The sequence below is a fragment of the Nicotiana tabacum genome, chromosome 1 (genome assembly GCF_000715075.1).
Source record: "Nicotiana tabacum cultivar K326 chromosome 1, ASM71507v2, whole genome shotgun sequence".
Taxonomy (NCBI): Eukaryota; Viridiplantae; Streptophyta; class Magnoliopsida; order Solanales; family Solanaceae; genus Nicotiana; species Nicotiana tabacum.
In genome coordinates, this window is record NC_134080.1 from 19617023 (window position 1) to 19640396 (window position 23374).

At 37.6% G+C, this 23374-nt stretch overlaps 2 protein-coding genes and 1 non-coding gene across 3 annotated transcripts; 1 reads left to right on the top strand and 2 right to left on the bottom strand.

The window, feature by feature from the left end:
* Positions 1–4234: 4234 nt before the first annotated feature.
* LOC107802008 (thylakoid lumenal protein TL20.3, chloroplastic) lies at positions 4235–14774 on the bottom strand. Its single transcript, XM_016625445.2, has 6 exons — positions 14362–14774; positions 14240–14269; positions 13375–13481; positions 10367–10401; positions 10107–10235; positions 4235–4669 (listed from the first exon to the last, which is right to left on the bottom strand). Exons 1-6 carry the CDS (start codon positions 14673–14675, stop codon positions 4478–4480), a joined length of 807 nt encoding a protein of 268 aa, XP_016480931.1. The 5' UTR covers positions 14676–14774; the 3' UTR covers positions 4235–4477.
* Positions 11409–16126, top strand: LOC107801998 (uncharacterized). Its single transcript, XM_075243674.1, has 3 exons — positions 11409–11540; positions 11821–13246; positions 15899–16126. Exon 2 carries the CDS (start codon positions 11931–11933, stop codon positions 13191–13193), a length of 1263 nt encoding a protein of 420 aa, XP_075099775.1. The 5' UTR covers positions 11409–11540; positions 11821–11930; the 3' UTR covers positions 13194–13246; positions 15899–16126.
* Positions 16127–22659: 6533 nt separating this feature from the next.
* On the bottom strand, positions 22660–22766 carry LOC142165107 (small nucleolar RNA R71). Its single transcript, XR_012696090.1, has one exon. It is a non-coding gene; the product is annotated as a small nucleolar RNA R71 (small nucleolar RNA).
* Positions 22767–23374: the final 608 nt, after the last annotated feature.

Genomic DNA, 23374 nt, shown 5'->3' on the forward strand with positions numbered 1-23374 from the left:
TTTGCCCTTCCTAGACACTTTGCCCAAAAAGTCAGTTTTGATCAGAACAAGTCCCCTCTTTTGTGCAAGTATTGTAGGAAGCCTGGGCATTTGATTGATAAATGCTATAAGCTCCATGTATTTCCATCCAACTTTAAATTCACCAAAGGTAAACGAACTGTTGCAAATGTTGAGGTGCAAAGTTCAGTTTGTGCTTCTGAATCTGGACCAATTCCCACTAAAAGTCCTATTGATTCTAATTTTGTGATACCTGGTCTGTTCCAAGGACCAGTATGCTCAGCTCCTGATGCTACTTCAGCAACATCACATTTCAGAATCTCTCCCTCAGTCTAGTCTGATGGCTTCTGCAAATTTTGCGGGTATAGTTCCTTCCCCTGATTGTGTAGGCAAGGTGTCTTATGGTGCATGTATGCTAACTAGAGTCCATGAGTACACTTGGATAATAGATTCTGGGGTCATTAATCACATAACTTCTAAAAAGGAACTCTTTTTTGATATTCAGCCCCTAGTTGTCCCATATTTGGTCACACTTCCTAACGGATATAAAGTCAAAGTCACTTGCACTGGTTCTCTTCACTTTATTTCTTTCACACTTCATCATGTACTTTATGTCCCTAGTTTTCATCACAATCTTATTTATGTTCACAAGCTTGTTGCACAATTAGATTGCCTGGTTCTGTTTGGTAAATTTTCATGTTTTCTCATACAGGCCCATTCAATGAAGAGGCCACTGGAAATTGGTAAACAAGATCATGGGCTATACAAGCTTGTGCAGCCATGTCCACAATCTGATTCTATTGTTCTTACTGCTGTTTGTAATAGTTTTCCTACTTGTTCTTCTACTTCTATGTCTTCCAATTGTAAATACCATTCTCTATTGGCTGCTATTGGAACTGATAATCATTGTAAATACCACTCTGATTTGAATAAAATGGAGATTTTATGGCATAATAGGTTGGGGCATATTCCCTTTGTCAGAATGAAGGATATTTCATCTATTCCATGCACATTTTCCTCCAAACAGTCTTTTACTTGTTGTATCTGTCCCTTAGCTAGACAACCTAGACTACCCTTTCCTGATAGCTCCATCAAAACTTCTCATCCCTTCCAACTTGTCCATGTGGATACTTCGGGACCATATAGCACTCCAACCTACAATGGGTGCAAATATTTTTTCACTATAGTAGATGATTTCACTAGAGCTACTTGGACTCACCTTATGGGGTCTAAAAGTAATGCTTTTCCTCTGATTAAAGCTTTTATTGCCATGGTCAAAACACAATTTCAAACTTGCATTCAAACTGTTAGAAGTGATAATGCTCTTGAACTTGGGTCTGGTGCTCTTGTTGGCCAATTCTTTGTTGACACTGGCATTGTTCACCAAACATCTTATCCACACACACCACAACAAAATGGGGTAGTCAAAAGAAAACATAGGCATTTGTTGGAAACCTCTAGAGCTTTACTTTTTCAATCCAAGTTACCTATTAAGTTTTGGGGTGATTGTGTCCTCACTGCCACTTACCTCATTAATAGATTCCTTTCCAAGTTGCTTGCTAATAAAACTCCTTTTGAATTACTCTTTGGGAAACCACCTTCATATACTCACATTAGAACCTTTGGTTGCTTGTGTTTCTCCACAATTCCTAAGTGTCACAAGGACAAGTTTCAACCTAGAGCTGATCCTTGTGTTTTCCTGGGATATCCCTTGGCTAAGAAAGGTTATAAACTTTACAACTTAGCTTCTAAACTAACCTTTATCTCTAGAGATGTAGTGTTTCATGAGGGTATCTTTCCTTTTGCCTCAGTCTCTCCTTCATCTATTACTTCTATATCACCTTCTTCTTCTGTTCCTTTCTTTTTTGATGACTTTCATTACACCTCTTCTCATGAACCTGATCCTATCTCCTCATCAACACCTATTGCTTCTCCCTCTTCTTCTCCTATTCCTTCTCATGTGTCTGTTCCTGTTCCTGTGTCTGTTCCTCACTCTGCACCTATCCTTGAACCTCCTCATGCTCCTCCTATTTCCCCTAATCTGTCTCCAGCTCCTGTTAGGAGATCCTCCAGAAATAATGTTACTCATAGTCATCTTCAACAGTATGTTTGTAGTCTTCATCCTTCTCTATATGGCTCTAGTTTTTCTCCCTTTTGTTCTCAAAGTTCAGTTAGCATTGCTGGCCTGGAACCCCACTCTTACCATCAGGCAGCTTCTATTTCAGCTTGGCAAGAGGCCATGAGAATGGAATTTGAGGCTCTTGAGGCTAATGCTAATTGGTCCATTGTTGAGTTACCTCCTGGCAAGAAACCCATAGGTTGTAAATGGTATATAAGATAAAATATAAGGCTGATGGGTCTATAGAAAGATATAAGGCTAGGTTGGTTGTTAGGGGTGATAGACAGGTAGAGGGTGTAGATTTTAATGAAACTTTTTCCCCAGTCATCAAATTTTCTACTGTTAAATGTCTCATTGTTGTGGTTGTAAAAAGGAATTGGTCTATGTTTCAAATTGATGTAAATAATGCATTTTTGCATGGAGACTTGGATGAGGAGGTCTACATGAAATTGCCCCCTGGTTTGTCTGTTGAGAGTGTTACTTCATCTGGTCAGTCTTCTAATTTGGTTTGTCACCTTCAAAATCATTGTATGGTTTGAGATAAGCATCTAGGCAGTGGTATGCCAAGTTGTCTCATGCATTATGTTCTAGGGTTACTTCCATTCTTTGAATGATTATTCCCTTTTCATTAAAAGATCAGGTGGTTCCACTGTACTTCTTGCCATTTATGTGGATGATATAATACTTACTGGTGATGATTTGGAAGAAATCTCTACTTTGAAACTCTTCTTGGACAATCAGTTCAAAATCAAGGATCTGGGTGTTCTTAACTACTTTCTTGGCATAGAAGTGGCATATCTTCCTTCTGGGTTATTACTACATCAAAGTAAGTTTATCAAAGATCTACTTCATGAATACAATTGTAATATGGTGTCTCCTGTGACTTGTCCTTTGGATTTTCACTCTAAATTGCAGGCCGCCATGAGTGACCCTTTGCCTGCTCCTGACACTTATAGAAGTTTGGTGGGAAAGTTGAATTTTTTGACTCACACGAGGCCTAACATCTGCTTTGCTGTCCAACATCTCAACCAGTTCTTACAGGCCCCTTGTACTTCTTACATGAAGGCTGTTTTGCATTTACTTCACAATTTCAAAGGTACTTTTGATGTTGGGGTGTTCTATGGCAATTCTCCATCCCTTTCCTTGTCTGCATTCTGTGACAGTGACTGGGCTGCTTGCCCAGACACTCGCCGATCAATCACTGGGTTTTGCATTCTTTTGGGGGATTCTCTCATTGGTTGGAAGGCTAAGAAGCAACCAGTTGTATCCCTTTCTTCTGCTGAGGCTGAGTACCGAGCTCTTAGTAAGGTAGTTGTGGAGTTGAATTGGGTTGTTCACCTTTTATCTGATTTTGGTGTTGATATATCTTCTGTTGTACCTGTGTTTTGTGACAACCAAGCGGCCATTCATATTGCAAAGAACTCTATTTTTATGAGCGGACGAAACACATTGAATTAGACTATCATTTTGTTCGGAATAAACTTGGTGATGGCCTAATCTCCTTGCATCATGTTCCTACCACTTCTCAGCTTGCCGATGTGTTTACAAAGCCACTCACTGGAGCTATTCATCATTCTTTGTTGTTCAAGTTGGGGGTTGTAGCACCCTCCGACTTGAAGGGGGGTGTTGGACTTCAGCTTACTACGACCCATGATACAGGCCCACCGGTTTAGATAGGGTGTATTTATTTGTATCTTGAGTTTCTGGGCTAAAACCCAATGTAATGTAAATAATAGATACAAAAAAACAAAAGAAAGTCTGGGACATTCGAGAATATGACAGAAAATATTTTTCTCTCTCTAGTTCTTCTTTCTCCCATGAGCCCTAATCAATTCTTTTTCATTTTCAGCTCGATTTAGTAGTTTTCCACCCACTTGATTGACCATTTTTCTGTATGTTATGGCTGCGAAAAGTGCTAAGATTTTTCATAGAGTTTCAGACCGTAAGTATGGAAAAGTTTTGTTTAAGGCCTTCTGATCAACGTTGTTACTTCTAATGGTTGTTAAATATTGACCCATCTTCTGTCACATTAGGACATCAAAAGCTAAATAAGAACTCCAGTGATCAATCAAAAATAAAAATAAAAAGTGATCATAAAACATGACTGCTGATTGCAGATTACATAAATATTTACTACTTTTTCAATTAATTGCAGAGCAAAGTTGTCATCAACAACAATGTTGACGTATCAAGTATTTGCATTCAGATTTTGACATACATGCAACATAATTGAACTGATAATGCTCAAAACATAGCCTATGTTTTCTGCCTGATTCAAACTATGCTTGCATAATGTGAAGGAGATGTAAACCTCCCGAACTCTTTCCTTTCCGCATATATTTATCTACATGAACATTTTTTTCAGCTTGCATCACAGAGATCTGTAGCTGGATCACAAAATCCATCTCGATCGAGCAACTGCTGAGGTGGAGCACTTAACAATGGAGAAGATGGACTTCCATACGCATTTCGTCTGCTATTTCCACAGCCTAGACTTTTTCTGGTGCTAACCCCGGTCACAGGGTTAGTTCCACTAGCATACTTGCACAGTGCCTATGAATAAGCATGAAATATTCAGAAGATGCGGGACAAAAACAATAACATAACAAACTCCTGTTTAGAATAAGAAGATATAAGAGTTGAACATTTATGTGAAGAATTTAATTTCTCAATCTATTTTCTGAAGCTCCTATGACTTGTTCACCTTATTTCATTTGTAGAACTATTCCTAGTTGGGAATGAACATTACACAATCCTGCAACATGCTCGGCATGTTGTTTCAAGAATTTAACTCGCAAAATGTGGTTTCCTCCGTCCAGGAAACTTGAAACGCTTAGATATTTGCAAATGCTGAAACTGTTGAGTGGCAGAGCTCCTACATCGGTGAAGTACCAATTTTGGTTGGCACTTTACCCTATAAAAGAAGGCCAAATGTTTAGGATTTAGACACACCTCTCATTTACCTTCTTATCTTCTTAAGGCATTTGTATCTTATCTCTTTTGTATTATTTCACTTGTATTTTTGGAGTGGAATAAAATATTGGTTGTATCCGAGGAAGTAGGCAAAATTGGCCGAACCTCGTAAATTCTGGTGTTCCGTTTATTGCTGCTTTATTGTCTTATTTATTATTTGGTGGCTGTCATAATTTTTGGTATAGTAGTCGTGACCCATTCACACTATATACATTTGGCTTTCGCAACAATTGGTATCAGAGCCAAGGTAATGTCTAAGTATGCTCTGTGGTTGCAGCATAGTCTGATCTTGCACATCAGAAAAGATTTATCTTGGTAACTGAGCCAAGGTTCTGTCTGAGTATGCTCTGTGGTTGCAACTTAGTCTGATCTTCTACACTAGAAAGGAAATAATCTTGATTTGTGTCGTCAACTATTAAATAATATTTGTGTCAAAGATGGGAGACAATAAACAAGAAGAATCTACATCAAGTGTCAACAATACGTCATTATTGCATCTTTGCTTATGACAAGAATTGTGTCAAATGCGAAATTTACGGTAGAAATTTTTGATGGGTCAGGACATTTTGGGATGTGGCAAGGCGAGGTTCTAGATGTCCTTTTTCAACAAGGGCTAGATCTTGCCATTGAAGAAAAAAGACCAGATGTTATTGGAGAAGAAGATTGGAGAATTATCAACCGTGTTTCTTGCGGTACCATTCGATCCTACCTTGCTAGAGAGCAGAAATATCCATACACAAAGGAAACTTCTGCAAGTAAATTATGGAAAGCACTGGAGGATAAATGTTTTAAGAAAAACAGTCAAAATAAATTGTACATGAAGAAAAGACTGTTTTGCTTCACCTATGTTCCTGGTACCACGATGAATGAACATATCACCAGTTTCAATAAGTTGGTCACAGATTTGAAAAATATGGATGCAACTTTTGATGATTGTGACTTGGCCTTGATGTTGTTGAGGTCACTTCCTGATGAGTACGAGCACCTTGAAACTACTCTACTCCATGGAAATGACGAAATTTCTCTCAGAGAAGTTTGTTCGGCTTTGTACAGCTATGAACAAAGAAAAGGAGAAAAATAGAAGGGCGGAGAAGGAGAAGCACTGGTTGTGAGGGGTCGTCCTCAAAATCAAATGAGGACAAGGAAGGAAAGATCCAAGTCAAGATCTAAATCCAGCAAAGAGAAATGTGCCTTTTGTCGAGAAAAGGGGTACTGGAAGAAAGACTGTTCGAAGTTGAAGAATAAGGACAAACATAACAATGGAAAAGCCATTATGGATTCGAATGTAGCTGATTGTGATGATTCAGACTTCTCATTAGCTACAACAGAGTCATCAACATTATCAGACATATGGTTGATGGACTCGGCTTGTAGCTATCATATATGTCCCAACAGGGACTGGTTCGTGGATTTTCAAGAAGGAGAATATGGAGTCATCTACACAGCGGACAAGAGCCCTCTTAACTCATATAAAATTGGTTCAATACGATTAAGGAACCATGATGGAATGATCAGAACATTAACAGAAATTTGATATGTACCGGATTTGAAGAAGAATCTCATCTTTGTGGGAGCCCTAGAATCAAAAGGGTTCAAAATCATTGCAGAAAATGGAGTGATGAGAATATGTTCTGGTGCACTAGTGGTAATGAAGGCCAATCGGAAAATTAATAACATGTACCGTTATCGGGGTAGTACAGTTATTGGGACAGCGACAGTGACATCCAGTGACGAAAAAGAGGCAGAAGCAACCAGGCTATGGCACATGCGCTTGGGACATGCTGGAGGAAAATCCTTGAAAACTCTATCAGATCAAGGATTGTTAAAGGTAGTAAAGGTTTGCAAGTTGGAGTTTTGCGAGCATTGTGTCAAAGGGAAACAGACAAGGGTTAAATTTGGTACAACGAACCATACTACTAAAGGCATTTTGGATTATGTACACTCTGATGTTTGGGGTCTTTCCAAAATACCTTCATTGGGTGGGAAGCACTATTTTGTAACCTTTGTTGATAATTTTTCCGAAGAGTGTGGGTGTATACAATGAAGAGCAAAGATGAAGTGTTGGGAATTTTTCTCAAATGGAAGACGATGGTGGAGAATCAAACAGGCAGAAGGATCAAGTGTATTCGCACAGACAATGGAGGTGAATACAAAAATGATCATTTCAATAAGGTTTGTAAAAATGATGGCATCGTCCGACACTTCACTATCAGACATACACCACAACAGAATGGAGTGGCAGAACGTATGAACGGGACCTTGCTGGAGAAGGTACGGTGTATGTTGTCCAATGCTGGCTTGGGCAAAGAATTTAGGGCTGAGGCAATTACATATGCATGCCACCTCATTAATCGCTTACCATCTGCTGCTATTGATGGCAAGACACCATTTGAAAAATGGTATGGAAAGCCTGCTGTAGATTATGACTCTTTGCACGTGTTTGGCTCAACTGCATATTATCATGTGACAGAGTCAAAATTGGATCCAAGGGCAAAGAAGGCTATTTTTATGGGAATTACTTCTGGGGTCAAAGGATATCGCTTATGGTGTCCTATGACAAAGAAAGTAAAATTCAGCAGGGATGTTACCTTTGATGAATCTGCTATGGTAGATAAGGTAATAAAAGATGCCAAACAAAATGAGGGTGCTTCTAAGCAGGTGGAGTTTGAGGGAAAATTTATTTTTCCTACACAAGATGCATAGGAGGAAACAATTGAAGATTATCCTCTCGAAGAAGAGCCAGTAGAGAGGGAGATTCCAACTCAGGAACCTCAACAACAACTTGAATCAATAGCAACCAGCAGGGCAAAAAGGACAATAACAAAACCTGTTCGTCTTATAGAGTTGGTTGCTTGTGCCACCTCAATTGTAGCTGATGATGTTCCTACCACTTATAAAGACGCAGTCCAAAGTTCAGAAGAAAATAAGTGGAGGATTCATGAATGATGAAATACAGTCCCTTCATCAGAATCATACATGGAGATTGGCCAATCTCCCGAAGGGAAAGAAAGCAATTGGGTGCAAATGGGTATTTGCAAAGAAAGAAGGATTTCCTAACCAAGAAACAGTTCTTTACAAAGCAAGATCGGTGACCAAAGGATATGCTCAAAAGAAGGGAATTGGTTACAATGAAGTATTTTCTCCAGTTATAAAACATTTCTCCATTAGAATTATGCTGGCTTTGGTAGCACAGTTAGATGTGGAACTAGTTCAAATGGATGTAAAAACTGCGTTTTTACATGGAAACTTGGAGGAGGAAATCTACATAACTCAGCCAGAAGGATTCAAAGTTGCTGGAAAGGAAAATATGGTGTGCAAACTTGAAAAATCGTTATACGGATTGAAACAGTCTTCTAGACAATGGTACAAATGATTTGACAAGTTTATATTGCGGCAAGGGTACAAGAGAAGCAAATACGATCATTGTGTGTATTTGCGCAAGCTTAAAGATGGTTCCTTTATATATCTTCTCCTATATGTTGATGATATGTTGATAGCTTCCAAGAATTCGGAAGAAATTGATAAGTTGAAGATTCAACTGAAGAAGGAGTTCGAGATGAAGGATCTGGGTGAGGCAAAGAAAATTCTTGGCATGGAGATAATAAGAGATAGACGTTCAAAGAAACTCTGTTTATCTTAGAAAGAATATTTGAAAAGAGTACTACAACGTTTTGGCATAGATGAAAAGACTAAGCCAGTTAGTACTCCACTTGCTCCCCATTTTAAGCTAAGTACTACTATGTCACCAAAATATGAAGCTGAACGAGAGTATATGTCAAAGGTACCATACGCAAATGCTGTTGGTAGCTTGATGTATGCAATGATCTGTACGAGACCTGACATTTCACAAGTTGTTGGAGTTATTGACAGATATATGCATAATCCAGGAAAGGAACATTGACAAGCTGTGAAGTGGATTCTACAATATATTCATAATACTGTATATGTTGGGTTAGTTTTTGAGCAGGAAAATACTCAATCTGTAGTTAGATATTGTGACTTAGATTTTGCGGGTGATCTAGACAAACGAAGATCAACTACTGGTTATGTGTTTACTTTTGCAAGGGCACCAGTTAGTTGGAAGTCTACTTTGCAGTCAACAGTTGTTTTGTCTACAACAAAGGCGGAGTACATGGCTATTACAGAGGCTGTGAAGGAGGCAATTTGGCTTCAGAGATTGCTAAAAGAGCTTGGTATTGGACAAAAAAGTATCACAATTTTTTGTGATAGTCAAAGTGCTATTCAATTAGCGAAGAACCAAGTTTATCATGCAAGGACGAAACACATTGATGTTCGGTATCATTTCGTACGAGAAATCATAGAAGAAGGTGGAGTCACGGTGAAGAACATTCATACTACAGAGAATCCTGCTAATATGCTGACAAAAGTGGTGACTGCGGTCAAGTTTCAACATTGTTTGGATTTGATCAACATTGTTGAACACTGAAGATTGAAGATGAATATACAACCAAAATTTGTTATTGAGAGAAAATTGAAGATGTGGAATTTTGCCAGGGTGGAGATTTATTGAGTGGTAGAACTTCCACATCGGTGAAGTACCAATTTTGGTTGGTACTTCACTCTATAAAAGAAGGCCAATTTTTTATGATTTAAATACACCTCTCATTTGCCTTCTTATCTTCTTAAGACATTTGTATCTTATCTCTTTAGTATTATTTCACTTGTATTTTTGGAGTGGAATAAAATATTGGTTGTGTCCGAGGAAGTAGGCAAAATTGGCCGAACCTCGTAAATTCTGGTGTTCCGTTTATTCTTGCTTTATTGTCTTATTTATTATTTGGTGGCTCTCATAATTTTTGGTATAGTAGTTGTGACTCATTCACACTATATACATTTGGCTTCCTCAACAGAAACAATCACACTATGTATTAATGCACAGCTTTTACCAGAGATTTTCCTCTAATATGGATTTTCAGTGACTCTTATCTTTATCATTAGTACTAAGTGGTGTATTAGCAGAACAAATTAAGAAGTGAACTTCTCTGAGACTAATTACCTGTTTCTGAAGGAGATCAATAACTGCATCACTGAAATCAGCACCTTCAATGATAGCACCCCCGAGGTCACTACGAGTCAGAACAGATCTAACAAGAACAGCATTAGTGAGATTAGCTTCATTGAGAACCTGCAAAAGAAAGAACAAAATTATCTTAACATTCTGAAATTGAAGTCACTTTGCTAAAATCTATAGCCAGTGTAGTTGTCATTAGTTAAGTTTTTGACTTGGATTTAATTCATAGGCTACAATGTGCATACCATCCGATCCATCAATGTGTCACTCAAATCTGCCCCTGTAGATAACAAAGCAAACGGGAATTAGCTATATATATATATATATATATCTACAGTCTAAACCAGAGTTTTAACTTTGAATCAAAAACTGAATTAGCAATATATTCGGTAAATGTCTTCTACCATGGAGAAAGTTAACTTTGTATATATTGTATCCCTACATCTTTTTACTATTCCACAGAGTTTAGCAAAGTTTATGTTTTCTTAGTACAAGGAGTACCATGGGAGCAGGGGCAGAGCTAGAAGCCTGAATGCGGGTTCGGCTGAACTCAATAATTTTTGCTTAAATAGTGTATTTGTATAAAAAACAATTCATTAAATATGTATAAATATTAAATTTAGAACCTAGTTAGTAACTCTAATAATCGCCGTTCTAAAATCCAGAATCCATAAAAATCCAGAATCCATAAAATTGAAATTCTGGCTCCGCCTCTGCACGGGAGACTATGTTCAAGTTGGCTTGTAAATAATGCTGTGAACTCCTTTGGACTAGACATTCAAGATTAACAAGAAAATCGTAAGGAAAAGAGGTAACCTTTATTCAGTTGTTTGGGACAAAATTTTCTCTTTATTAATTTTGTTAACTCAACAGCAACAAATAAGCCTCAGCCAAGTTGTGGCCACTATTACTTTCTTTATTTTTCCTTAATTTCTTAACTTACTTTTTTGCAAGAGGATTTTTTGCTTATATTTCCGACATATAATTCATACATGTTGCTTCACAATATAGATTTTAAACTTGAATTTATTCCTTTCTAACTTTCCTAATATTCTTTATTATATGAGAAACGTAACAAAGTTTTTTTTTTTTTTTTTTTGGGAGGAGGAATTGGCGCTATATAAGTAATTTTCAATACATTTATTTTACTTTCGGATTAAACAAGTGTCAATTTGATTCTAACATACATTGTTTTTCAATTGCCATTTATTATCAAAATCTGAATATTACAAATAACGTACTTTAATAGATTTCGAATAATGTGCAATATGCACAAATAGTTCAAAAGTTAAATCCTAATCCAAAAAGGAAAAGTTCCTAATTTAAAACAGAAGGGTTTCTCCTTCTTATAAATCGTACCTCAAAAGAAACTCGGGCGGGAGTAAGATAAATTTGGGTAAATACTTACACCTGGTGCTGGTAAGTTTTTAGCATATATTATTTCACTGTTTCTGTTGTATATAATGATTTTATGAATTAATGACAAGTTTTTATCTTGATATTTCTGGTTGAAATTGGGATTGTTTAATTAAGATTTGCTTCAAGTTTCAGATATAAAATTCTGATTTTGGGCTGGCTACTGTAACTTTTTAGTTCATTTACAGTTTTTCTGTGTTTTTCTAGGGTTCCCGTTTCTTGATCGACTGTTCTCCCTTGGATTAAACTAAAGTTTTGATCTTTCTGCTTTTTCTTGTTATAGGAATAACTTTTGCATCAACTCTGAATTGGGTTTTCAAATGAGCGGTTGAGAAGGGAGAATTTAAAAGTAGTAGTACAAAATCCTTATGCTAAAATTTCCCATCTTGTTCAATGCCCATGTTTAAGCGACCAAAGGTATTCGCAATACGTAGTTTTCCAGAAGGTTTTACGCGATTTGCTAAACATGTTATAGAGAAAACTGAGGAAGATATTGATAATGAAGTAGAAATTGAATCTATAGGGTCTCACGAGCCGGATGCTGAGGTTCGGGGAAAGTTAGTGTTTGGTGAAAAGAATGTCATATCCTCCGGAGTTCAAGCTATGAATGTTGAGCCAATTGTTATTTCTGAACAAAAGGCAGATGCAGAATTAGGTATTCATATGCCAGAGGATCTGAAGGATGGTAAAAAAATTGCTCGAACCGAACCTATTGAGTGTGGAAGCACTGAGCATGTAGACTTGATTAAGGTTGTGGATACACATAAGCAGAATGCTCGGGTGGACAATGGAGCTTATCTTCACCTGGTCGACAAGTTGAAATCGGGAGAATGTGATATGACCAAGCTAAAGAGGTGTAAGGTTTACGCAGTTCGTGATTTTCCAAAGGATTTTAAGAATTATGAGGACGTTGACCAGAAATCCCAAGAGGATTATGTGCAGGAATCTGGTGATATCCATGTTGATCATAAATATAAAGAGGATCATGTTAAGGAAACAAATGATGACTCTAATAAACATTTGAAGGTTGATTTTGGATGTCAAGGAGATTTAGTGGATCCTGTTGTCGATGCAATATCATGTGTAGAAGAATATGAGGAACAGGAGCCTGAGGTGACAATTGATTTAGAGGAAGTAATACAATCGGATGTAGATTTGGAGTTGCATGAGGCTTTCGAGGATGAAGAAACCATCGCCCAGTTTGAATGCAGGGAGCATGATAATAACAGTTGTGGGTTTCCAAAAAGACGTAAAATGTATGCAACTCGTGATTTTCCAGATGCATTTAAGATCTTTAAATCGCATAAGGAGGCATCGGGCAAAAATCAGGATCACCGAGCAGCTGACAAATTGGCAGGGAATATTGAAGCAACCTGTGATTCCCAAGATGATGTAGAACGCATGAATAATAATGTTATGCCGGATTCAAGGGCTACACTAAGATGTCCCAGCATGACAAGCAAATCCTACCAATCAGATATTAAATCTCATCAAAACAAAGGCAAAAGCAAAGGCAAAGGCGTAGCTCCAAAGCGAAAACAGAGTGAAAAATCAGCGCCAATAACTGTCATTCTGGCATTGACAGCTCCTACAAAATGTCAATGTAGACCTGGGCAAACTTATTCTAGAACAAAAGCTACAGCAAAGAATGCGTAATCTTGGCTCAGTTTTCTGATGGAATGGAAGTGGCATGCTAAAAGCAGCCAAAGGTAATTCATTAGCATCTTCTTGTGACGCTATTTAAAAAGAATATAACTTTTTCCATCAATAAATAACACTTGCTAGTTCATTTAGTTCTATCTTGTATATTAGGATGTTTTTGCTATGGAAAAAGTACCTGAGAAGTTCGCTTTATAGGCAACTGCTTTCTCAAGATATGCACCATTGAATGTTGAACCACTGAAATCTGATTCCCTCATATCAGCAGATGTGAAATTGGCTCTTCTGTATCAGCAAGTCCAATTGAAAATGAATACTAGTCTGCACTAAGAAAACTTCTTGTTCTATAGTTCTTGTTGAATGACTTTACAATTACAGTTTCTGTTTTCAAATTGCAAGCTTAAGTACTGGTTCCGTAAAAAATTTCACTCTCCCCTTCCAACAAAACGGGGAAAAATATATATTACTCTCTCCATTCCAACTTATATGACACTCTTTCACACCAAATTAGTTTAACTATTCAACTTATAAACGTTCTTGTTATGTTCCTTATCAGTATGACTTTTTACTCCTTTAGGAGTCATTTGGTACGATGGATAAGCAAAAATAATTCTAGATAAACATTTAGTACCGCCTTATCCCTTGTTTGGTTACTAATCATGGATAATTTATCCTAGGACTGGGATAACTTTACCTGGCAGAGGGTGGAAGAATAATCCCAGGGTAAAGCAATAAAATTGACAATCCCAGGATTACTACAACATTACCAAACAGTCAATAAATAATACTAGGATAACTAACCCCGACATACTAATCCCACAATCACTAATCCCAGCATAACTTGTCTTCAAACCAAACGACCCCTTATCATTTTAAGCCATTACTAATAATATAGGAGCAATATTAAATCAAATAAACATCTTATGCTATGTCCAATAAACCTTATCATAAAAAATGAAATGCAGGGAGTATTATTTTTCATTCTATAGGCAGCTTATCTGAAAATAAAAGAAGTATCATCCTCCAGGCAGAGGAAAGATTACCTGAAGTTCTCATTTGTATGAACTGTTTTTCTGCAAATTAACAAGAAAAAACAAAAGAACTATTTCAGGCCCAAAAATTAAAAGCTTGAAAGATTGAAGAAATATTGAAGAAAAGAACTAACTTGAGGTCAGCCGAACCAAATTGAGCAGCTGAACCAATACCAAATTCACCTCTAGTTTCTGCCTCAAACTTATTCAAGTCAGCCATAGCAGTCATGTTTGAGCTAAATGTAATCACTGCAGCTGCTAATGCAGTTGAAACAATGGCTTTCCACTTCTTTACTTCTGTATTGTTTGACCTTTCCATTTGACAGACAATCTTGAATGATTTTTGAGGAGGTTGCAGGGGACTAAGAGCTCCATAACAAGAACTAGAGGAAGAGGAGGAAATGTTGATGGATTTTATGGGAAGTAATGAGATAGAATTATGTGCCATTTTGATGTATTCTGAGCTTAGTTTCTGTCAATGATAATAGTTGAGAACATAGGATTAAGTGAAGGAAGTCAGTGGATGGATTTTTCTTTTTCTTTTGTCCACTTCTTTGAACCATATCTCTTTGGACAAATAGGATTGGCTTTGTTAGTGTACACGTACCCTCTTCTATATTATTTTTATTTACATTTCTATTTTTGGAGAAATAGTTATAGCAGTGAGTCCAGTGACAGGTGGCGATTAATGTTGCACAAATCTATATATTATATATATAATTGTGGGACATAGCCCGGTGATGTGGCAAGCCTCATTGAGCAGGAAACCCAATTATCTTTTTTGTGAATTATTTGGCTTTTATCCTACTTTTGCCTATTTTTACAAGTCCAAACGTCACTTCTTCAAAAACCAAAAGTCACGTCCTCTCTTTCTCATTAAGAAACCAATTATGATAGCCTTAAAAATCAAAACTAGAACGTCTTTTTCAAACCCTTTGCTTGCAACGCTACAAATAACAATTTGCTTGCCCGTTTTCTTTTATCTCTTCACTAATGTCTCTTAAAAGTCCACATTTCTTTATTCAAGTTGAACTTGCTCGTTTCACATCCTTCTGCGACATCTCATGATCTTTATTTTGGTACTATAGTAAAATACTGTTGAATGACAAGAGGGGTTGCTCTGATGGTAAGCAACCTCCACTTCCAACCAAGAGGTTGTGAGTTCGAGTCTCCCCAAGAGCAAGGTGGGAAGTTCTTGGAGGGAAGAATGCCGGGATCTATTTGGAAAGAGCCTCTCTACCTCAGGGTAGGGGTAAGGTCTGCGTACACACTACCCTCCCCAGACTCCACTAAATGGGATTATACTGGGTTGTTGTTGTAGTAAAATACTGTTGAATCTTTGTCAAATATATTAAAAAAATTAAATTTTTTTTTTGGCAGGATTGTTTTTGATTTAATCTTCTGATTTTGATATATTAACTTTTCCATGGGTGAAAATTTCACCAAATTTTGCTTCTTTGCAGATACGTCATACAATGCTTGCAAAAGAATTCCATAAAAAATTATAGCAAGTTCCCGGTTACTTCATTAGAATCTAGGCTCAAACTTTATGTGTTTTTCTAGGCTTTTAATTATGGTGCTTGCATGCTTATTACTACTAATTAACATTATTGGAAAATTTCTGTAAATTATTTACGGTTGATGAATCCCTTTTACATTATTTTTTCGCAGTGTCATGAAGCGTAGCAAAGACTTTTATTTTTATACTTTAATGTGACGAGACGAGGGTGGTGTCCAGTTGGAGACAATACAGCAAAGGCTAGACTCTGGAGAAGAGTACAAAGTAATTACATTGAAGCAAATAATAAAATGAAAACAAGATAGTTTATAGAGGCAAAAGCAACAACATTGATAGTATGTAGTTCTGTGCTGGCAGTATAATGTTTAATTTTCTTCCTTCATTCGTTTTCTTACTGTTGGATTTTCTTTTCTCTTGGTTGATTCTAAACTGCATTATGTATAATATGACCTCCTTTTTCATGAAAAAAAATGGTCTCGTATGGTGCACAAATTAATTTTTGGTCTATGTATTAACCTTTTACAACTTGATTGCTTCCATGTTGGCAAGAAGGATAACTACGTTAGTGAACGCTTCATATAGGAAAAAGAGATATAGTTTCAACACTTTACTGGAAAAAAAAAAAATCTTTCCTGTTGCACTAAGTTTTAGCATGTCTGTCAGAAGGTGGCCAGGTAATTAAAGTGTTCTCTGGCTTTTATGGGTATCAGTTTTTCTAATCATTAAAATAACCATATTGTTTGGTATGGAGGATGGAATATATGATGCCACAAATAACGCAACGGAAAGTCGGAATATGTCTATGAAAATGGCTAAAGAAAAATAGAAGGTATATTTTAGTAAATTGCTTGTGTATAGGTGCCTTGATAGATTTTTATACTGTATTATTCAGTATTTTTCACAGTAAATACAAATTCATGCTTTATACATGAGGTTGAATGTGGTTTTTGGGATAATATCTCTTTTCTTGTAGCTATGAAGTCATTCTGACCTTCATTGCTCATTTGAGAGGAATAATAGGTAATCTATTTTTTTGTTCGTAGAAGCTTCTTTCTCATAGTTACATTTCTTTCTCATATCATGAAATTTCAGTTACTATAAGATAAATTCTTACGTTTAGAGACCAAACACGAACGCTGGTATATATAAATTGAATATTCTCTCTTCAACGTTGACAATCAGAGCAAATAGGAGAGAACAAGTTTCATCGTGTGATTAGAGCTTCACATGGTATAATCTGGTGATACTTGTATTGACAATTCTAATGGAAGTGAATATATCTATGAGCTAAAATTTGAAGATGAAAGTTTTGAATTGAAGCATGAACGAAAGGGACGTTATCGACGGCTAATGCTTATGACCTAACACAATGATTTTGAGTTTTATCACAACAACTCAAATTTCCGTCTAAATTGACAACATTTGGTTTTCAAGAAAGTAATCAAAGGAGTTGGGTGCTTCCTTTTGTTGAACATGTGATAACTGGTGTTGGAGATCTTTCTTAAGAAATCATAAATTTTTTAAGACACCATTGTAACCCTTGGTAAAAAGCTAAGTTCCCTCCGTGTAACTTTGGTTCTCATTTGAGTAATATATATTTTAGTACTCATCTTTCTTAATTAGAACAAAGTTAAAATGCTCATAGTTACATATATAGTATGATCTGCTCTAAACTCAAATTTATGAATTAATCCCAAAGTATATTGTTTATAAGCACTTTCGTTATCATAGAAAGGATGGTTTAATAAATTTAAACATATTTTTTTATCATCGCGCGAAGCGCGGGTATATTAACTAGTTTTAAGCATAAATGAAGTTAAAATAGGATTTCCCGCTTAAGGATGTCTATTTTGTTAAGTAATAGTACTATTTTAATGATGAGTAAATTTAAGAAAAAATGTTGATCTCTACCAAATAAAAAGCCAAGACATGGAATGAATATTTTTAACAAAATGAGGCATCTACCCACATTTTTTTTAAAGCATCTATCCACATTCGGTATGTGGATAGTGTATCCATCTACGCTAAAGTGTAAGATATGTGTACCTTATCCGTCTATTTATCACTTAACTATGGTTAAGTGATATACATTCTCACTTTACATTTAATTGTTAAGGTTAAATTTATTAATTTAACATTAATATGGACGCGAATAAGTATTTACCATATAATAAGATACTTTGTGTGACTTTAAAATAGCAAATAGTGAAGTCTCGGTTGTTGCTTAGTAGTTACAGTTTCATTATACACCACTTAAATACAGGGTTTCAATCCATCGAGGGGCCCTTCTCTCGTAAGTTGAGTTTGTGGATCAAATACGGATTTTCATAATCAGATTACTCATAATGGTACTTAGTATTTTGGAACCAATATATCTTTTTTTGGTAATTAGTGAGATTTTATTACCACTCGTAAATATTCACAGCTCTACAAACAAAAAACTAATCCCTATTCCCACTGGACATGATCCCAGATATAGTTCAACACATTCATCGGCTCTCCTAAAGACTTTCACTACATACATCCTTTAGCTAGGGTAAAAGTTTAACTTTGGAACCAACATTTAATTAATATGTATTTGTAACATACTTGTTAACCCTAAAAATTGGATAACAATTAAACTTATAATGTGGTTTTAAGGATATGTGATTTCACCTAATACCAATTGATAAACATAAAAATAAGTGATGCAAATTGATAATAATAAAAAGCAAACCAGCGCTTGGACAGAGCCCTCGAACTTGGATACCCTCAAGCTAGTTATGCAAGAACAATTCAAATGCAATGAGTTGATAAATAAGAGAATATAAGTTAAAGAGAGAATATTGTATCGCTTTGATCTATGTGAATGTAAGGTGTGTACAAAATGATTAGGACCCCTTTATATAGTAGAGGAATCCTATTTAAGATACAATTCTAACTATGGAAATAAATCCCATGATTAACTAGATAATCGCCCTTTATTTGATATGTTCCGAGATTCACGCCATGATCTTCGGCCAGTCACTGATATCTCGCATTTCTGTTATTGCGCTTTGCTCGAAGTCTGTCATATTTGGTCTTGGTCGTTGTTGGCCTCGATCTCGACAGGCACCTCGATCCTCGGACTCGATGCATCGTCTTCGTGCTCTGGTCTGATTCATTATGAGGCTATCCCTCAATGTAGTTCTCTTGTCTTGATCAAATAGCATAATCGGGTATGCCCGGTTATAACCGTATATAGATAGTCCCCTCGATTCTTGGAATGTAGTGAGAAGAAACGAATTGAGCCTTCGATTTTGTACCTCGATCTATCATGACGTCATCCTCGTGACGTAAGCGACCGAAACGTCCCGTCGGTACAGTTCCCAAAATCATTAATGAGTGTCAGTTGGCGATCGACCACTAGTGCCTCTAAACCGTCGCCGTGAATCCTTAAATAGGTCTTCTTCTCACTTTCTCAAACTTTACTTTGAATTTTTCTTGTACTAATCTTCAAAATCCCGTTGAGTTCTTCAAGTTTATTTGCAGATCTTTAGAGCTTTTCACATCTTCTAAGCCTTCCCGTTCTGCTCCGTTACCAGCCCTTTCTCAAAACTCCAGAGCTTATCCTATTCTTCTTTCTTTACACAAAAATGGCGAAGACATCAAAATCTGTTCCTCAAAAAGAAAAGGCTTCTTTGTCGCGGCCGGCCGGCAATAAAATGCCGGTTGACCCGCGCCCTGAGGAGTGTGTTCCTGAGGGGGTGTGTGATCTTACTTCCGGCTTCAAAGTTGAGAAAACTTCCTCTGTCCCTAGCCGGTGTGAACCAATGTCGAGATACATATGCTCGATAACCGAGAGTGACCTCGAGCAGGTCAAGAAAGATTACAATTAGGATAAGAAAGAAGTGGTGGTCCTGACCCCTAAGGAAGATATTACTACCCACGTGAATGGGTTTCTATGTGTTTACACTTACCCTTTCACGCTGGGCCCTGTCGACCCTGTCATCCTCGACTTCTGTCGCCAGTACCAAATAACCCTAGGTCAGATCTACCCTTCCTTCTAGGGAATTGTCCTTCTATTCCAATTTTTTACGAGCAAAAAAGAAGGGACACCTTTCACCCTCGACCACCTCATCAGACTATACATGCCCTGTCTTTTTCGAGGTAGACTGATAAAACTCCAGCGTCGGGCTACCAAGGTATTATTCTCGATCATAGACAAGGACAAGGACTGAGGGTAGATGGATCGATTTGTCCGAGTGAAGACTACTGACCTAATTCCGCCCGAAAAGATGCCTTTTCCCGAGAAGTGGAACATGAAGCATAAGTTCGATCCTTCCTTTAGCTTTTTATTTACTGTTTTGTTTTCTTTACTTCTTTTTACTAACATCTTTTTCTGTGATGTAGCGGTTGCTTGATTGCCTGGCGCAATTTTGAACCTCGAGTGTTGTATTCGGACCCTAACTTTGACCTTCTCGTATGTTGAGCGCTCATGGCGCGATTGAGCAAGGAGCCGATGGGAGGCCAAAAATCACGGTAAGTCTTTTTTTCCTTTGCGTAACTAATGGCCTTAGAATGTTTCCTTCTTATACTCATTTGACTTTCTTTCATGCAGGCCTTGGGAAAGATGCCGTTATGAGGCCTTCGGCCGGGGAGGAGGAGGTTTTTCCCCTGGTCCCGAAGCCGTCGAAGGAGAAGAAAAGGAAAAGGGTCTCGCCCTCCGATACTCCCAAGCCTAAGAAGAGAAATGATCGCAGGTCGAAGAAAGACACCATTGCCCTGCTTGCCGATGTAGCTCAGTGACTTAGGGAGGAAGAAGAGAAAAAAGAAGATGCCGACTTCAAGCTAGTAGCTCGAAAGAGGGGAAGCGCCGAAGCCCCAAAGGCAACTAAGCCGGTGATGGTCGAGGAGGTTCAGTTTTGGACCGTGGAGATCTCAGAAGATGGTCCGAGCAAAGTTGATAATAGGCTAAATTGTATAGTTTGGCGTAAGTTCGGACTCTAACTTAAGGAGGATTTACTGTTTTAAGTGTGTAAATAATGCAAAAATTGGCTCTAATGGTGACTCTGTGTTGCACAGGAGTGCAATACCCAAATGAAGACTTATGATGGTGATCCGAGCAAAAATTAGAACTAGTGGACGAATTCAGGGAATGAAGCTTGACATGGAAGAATATAACCCCACTAGCGCGGGCCTTAGCGCGCCCGCGCTAGTCCAGTCATCAGAAGCAGAATGTAATCTCACTAGCGCAGGCATTAGCGCGGCCTTAGCACGCCCCCGCTAGTCTAGATGCGGGAAAGAAATGTGCATGGGCAAATTAGGAAGTCCAAAGCAAAAACCACACGAACTATAAATGGTTTAATGCATCCAAGAAAAAGGGAATCAGTTTTTAGGGTTGAGAAGAAGACAAGAAGGGGCAAGAAGCAAGGAGGCAATTTGGGCAACAATTCTTATCTCCCTAGTTTGTTCTTTTATCAATTACTATGAATTCCTTTGTAGTTTTTATCATTGTTATGAGTAGTTAACTCTTTTAATCTAAGGTTTTTGGTGAACCGGTTGTGGATGAACTTGTTGTTATATTAATATAGTTTTGAGTTGGTTGTTAATCTCTATTTGTTCAACTACGTTTTGATTTTGGTTAGTTGAAAGGATCTTTAATTAGCCGTTCCTATTTATTATGTATCTGCTTGAGAGATAGTGCATATTTAGGTAATTTTTTGAACAACATCACTCCTGGAGTATAGGCGAGAGTCATAACCGAGGGCTTAGAGGTTGGAGTAGAGATAACGATACCTCGGGTGCGATCTAAGTAAGTTGTAATGCGAATCTAGCTAGCGTAGCTTGAGAGAGTGCGTCTAATAAATTATCATAATTACTTGAGAGAGAGTTATGATAGCTGGAGAGTTCATGATCGATAGAGGCAACTAAATCGAAGCTATAAGAAACATACAACTAAGGAACTCAACAACGGGGGAAACCATTACCTTAGACCTTTATTCCAATTGTCTACAACTGCGTGTTAGTTAATCTTCGTTTTATTAATTCTGTTAGCTGTAATAGTGACCATAACGCCACTTGTTATTCACAAAGTTTGAGAAGGTTGACTAATAAAAATTTAGTACTTTAAAGGTTTCTCTTGATACGTTAATTCTCTGTGGGATTCGACTCGGGGCATAATACCCCGGATTATATTTGCAATGCCCGCTTAGTCTTTTAATAGACACAGTTGAGCGTGATCAAATTTTGGCGCCGTTGCAGGGGAATTAACGGTATTATAAACTACGATTGAAAGAAGTACAAAAAAAAATTCTTAGTGTAGTTAGTTTTCTCTATACCCAATTTTTACATTGAAATATTTTAACGTTTGTCGACTTGGTTGCACAGGTGCATGCCTAGAAACTCATCGAGAACTGGTGAAGTATTTGAAGCATTATTAGATCCTGAGAAAGTTTTCAAGGCCTTGAACCGGGCCAACCAGGAAAACAAACAACAACAAATAACTGACCCATTAGAAACAGCAATGGGAGATCACGAAGAACATCCAGTTGTACCAATAGCGCCAATGGCACCTCTTGTGCCCGAGCCGGCTCTCTATGACTGGGCACAACCCACAACTGAAAATCTGGCCACCTCGATTTTAGTCCCGCAGATACAAGTTGAATCATTCCAAATCACGAATAACATGCTGCATTTGTTGCAAAACAAGGGATTATTTTCGGGGTCACAAGTAGAAGATCCTCAACAGCACTTCAATTTTTTTTTGTCAATCTGCAAAACCCAACGGCAGCCCAATGTAACTCCGGAAGCAATCAAGTTGCTATTGTTCCCATTTTCAGTGACAGGAGCTGCCCAGACCTGGTTAAACTCACTCCCCATAAATTCCATAATAACTTGGGAGGAGTTAGTCAGGCAATTCGTGAACAAGTTCCACCCCCCTAACAAAACTGCGCAACAGATTGATGACATTTTGAGTTTTAAACATAGACCAATGGAAATATTGCATGAAATATGGGAGCGTTTTAAAGGGATGCTGGTCATATGTCCGCATCATGGCATTCCAGATTTAATGTTGGGACAACGGTTCTACATAGGATTGTCAGATAGCATGAAGAACATTGTTGATGCTTCAGCTGGTGGAGCATTTTTGAGTAAAATATGGAGAGAAGGTCAAGGTCTGCTTGACAAGATGACGTAGAATTTGAGATGGATAACCAGAAATGCACCTATCACTCCAGTAGTGCACTCAGTGCCTTTAGATCCATCCAATTCAATGGCTGAAAATATGGCCACCTTATTGACACAAATGAGCATACTCACCAAAAAGGTGGAAGAGTCAAGGCAAAAACAGCAGGTACATATTGTAGATACTACTAACGGGGGCTTGTGCACATCTTGCATTAGTCAGCCAATTGGTAACCAATGGAAAGCAGAACACGATCATCAACATTACCCTAAAGATATGAACTATGTGTCTAATTATGGGGACCAGAGACAGGGTAGTCAGAATTGGGGTCAGTAGAATCAGCAGTACATGCCATCCCGATCACAATTCAACAGTGGGAATATGGGAGGTATGAGACCCCCCAACAATATAGCACCTTACCCAAGGCCATAGGGATACAGTAATCAGAATCAACAGCAGGGGTATCACCCTCCTCAACAAC

Bases quoted from the DNA above. Each gene is read 5' to 3' on its own strand.
- LOC107801998 (XM_075243674.1), top strand. From the start codon at position 11,931: ATGCCCATGTTTAAGCGACCAAAGGTATTCGCAATACGTAGTTTTCCA.
- LOC107802008 (XM_016625445.2), bottom strand. From the start codon at position 14,675: ATGGCACATAATTCTATCTCATTACTTCCCATAAAATCCATCAACATT. The intron at 10,402-13,374 runs GTACTTTTTCCA...TGTTATCTACAG, and splicing joins CTATAAAGCGAACTTCTCAG to GGGCAGATTTGAGTGACACA. The intron at 10,236-10,366 runs GTATGCACATTG...TTTCTTTTGCAG, and splicing joins ACACATTGATGGATCGGATG to GTTCTCAATGAAGCTAATCT.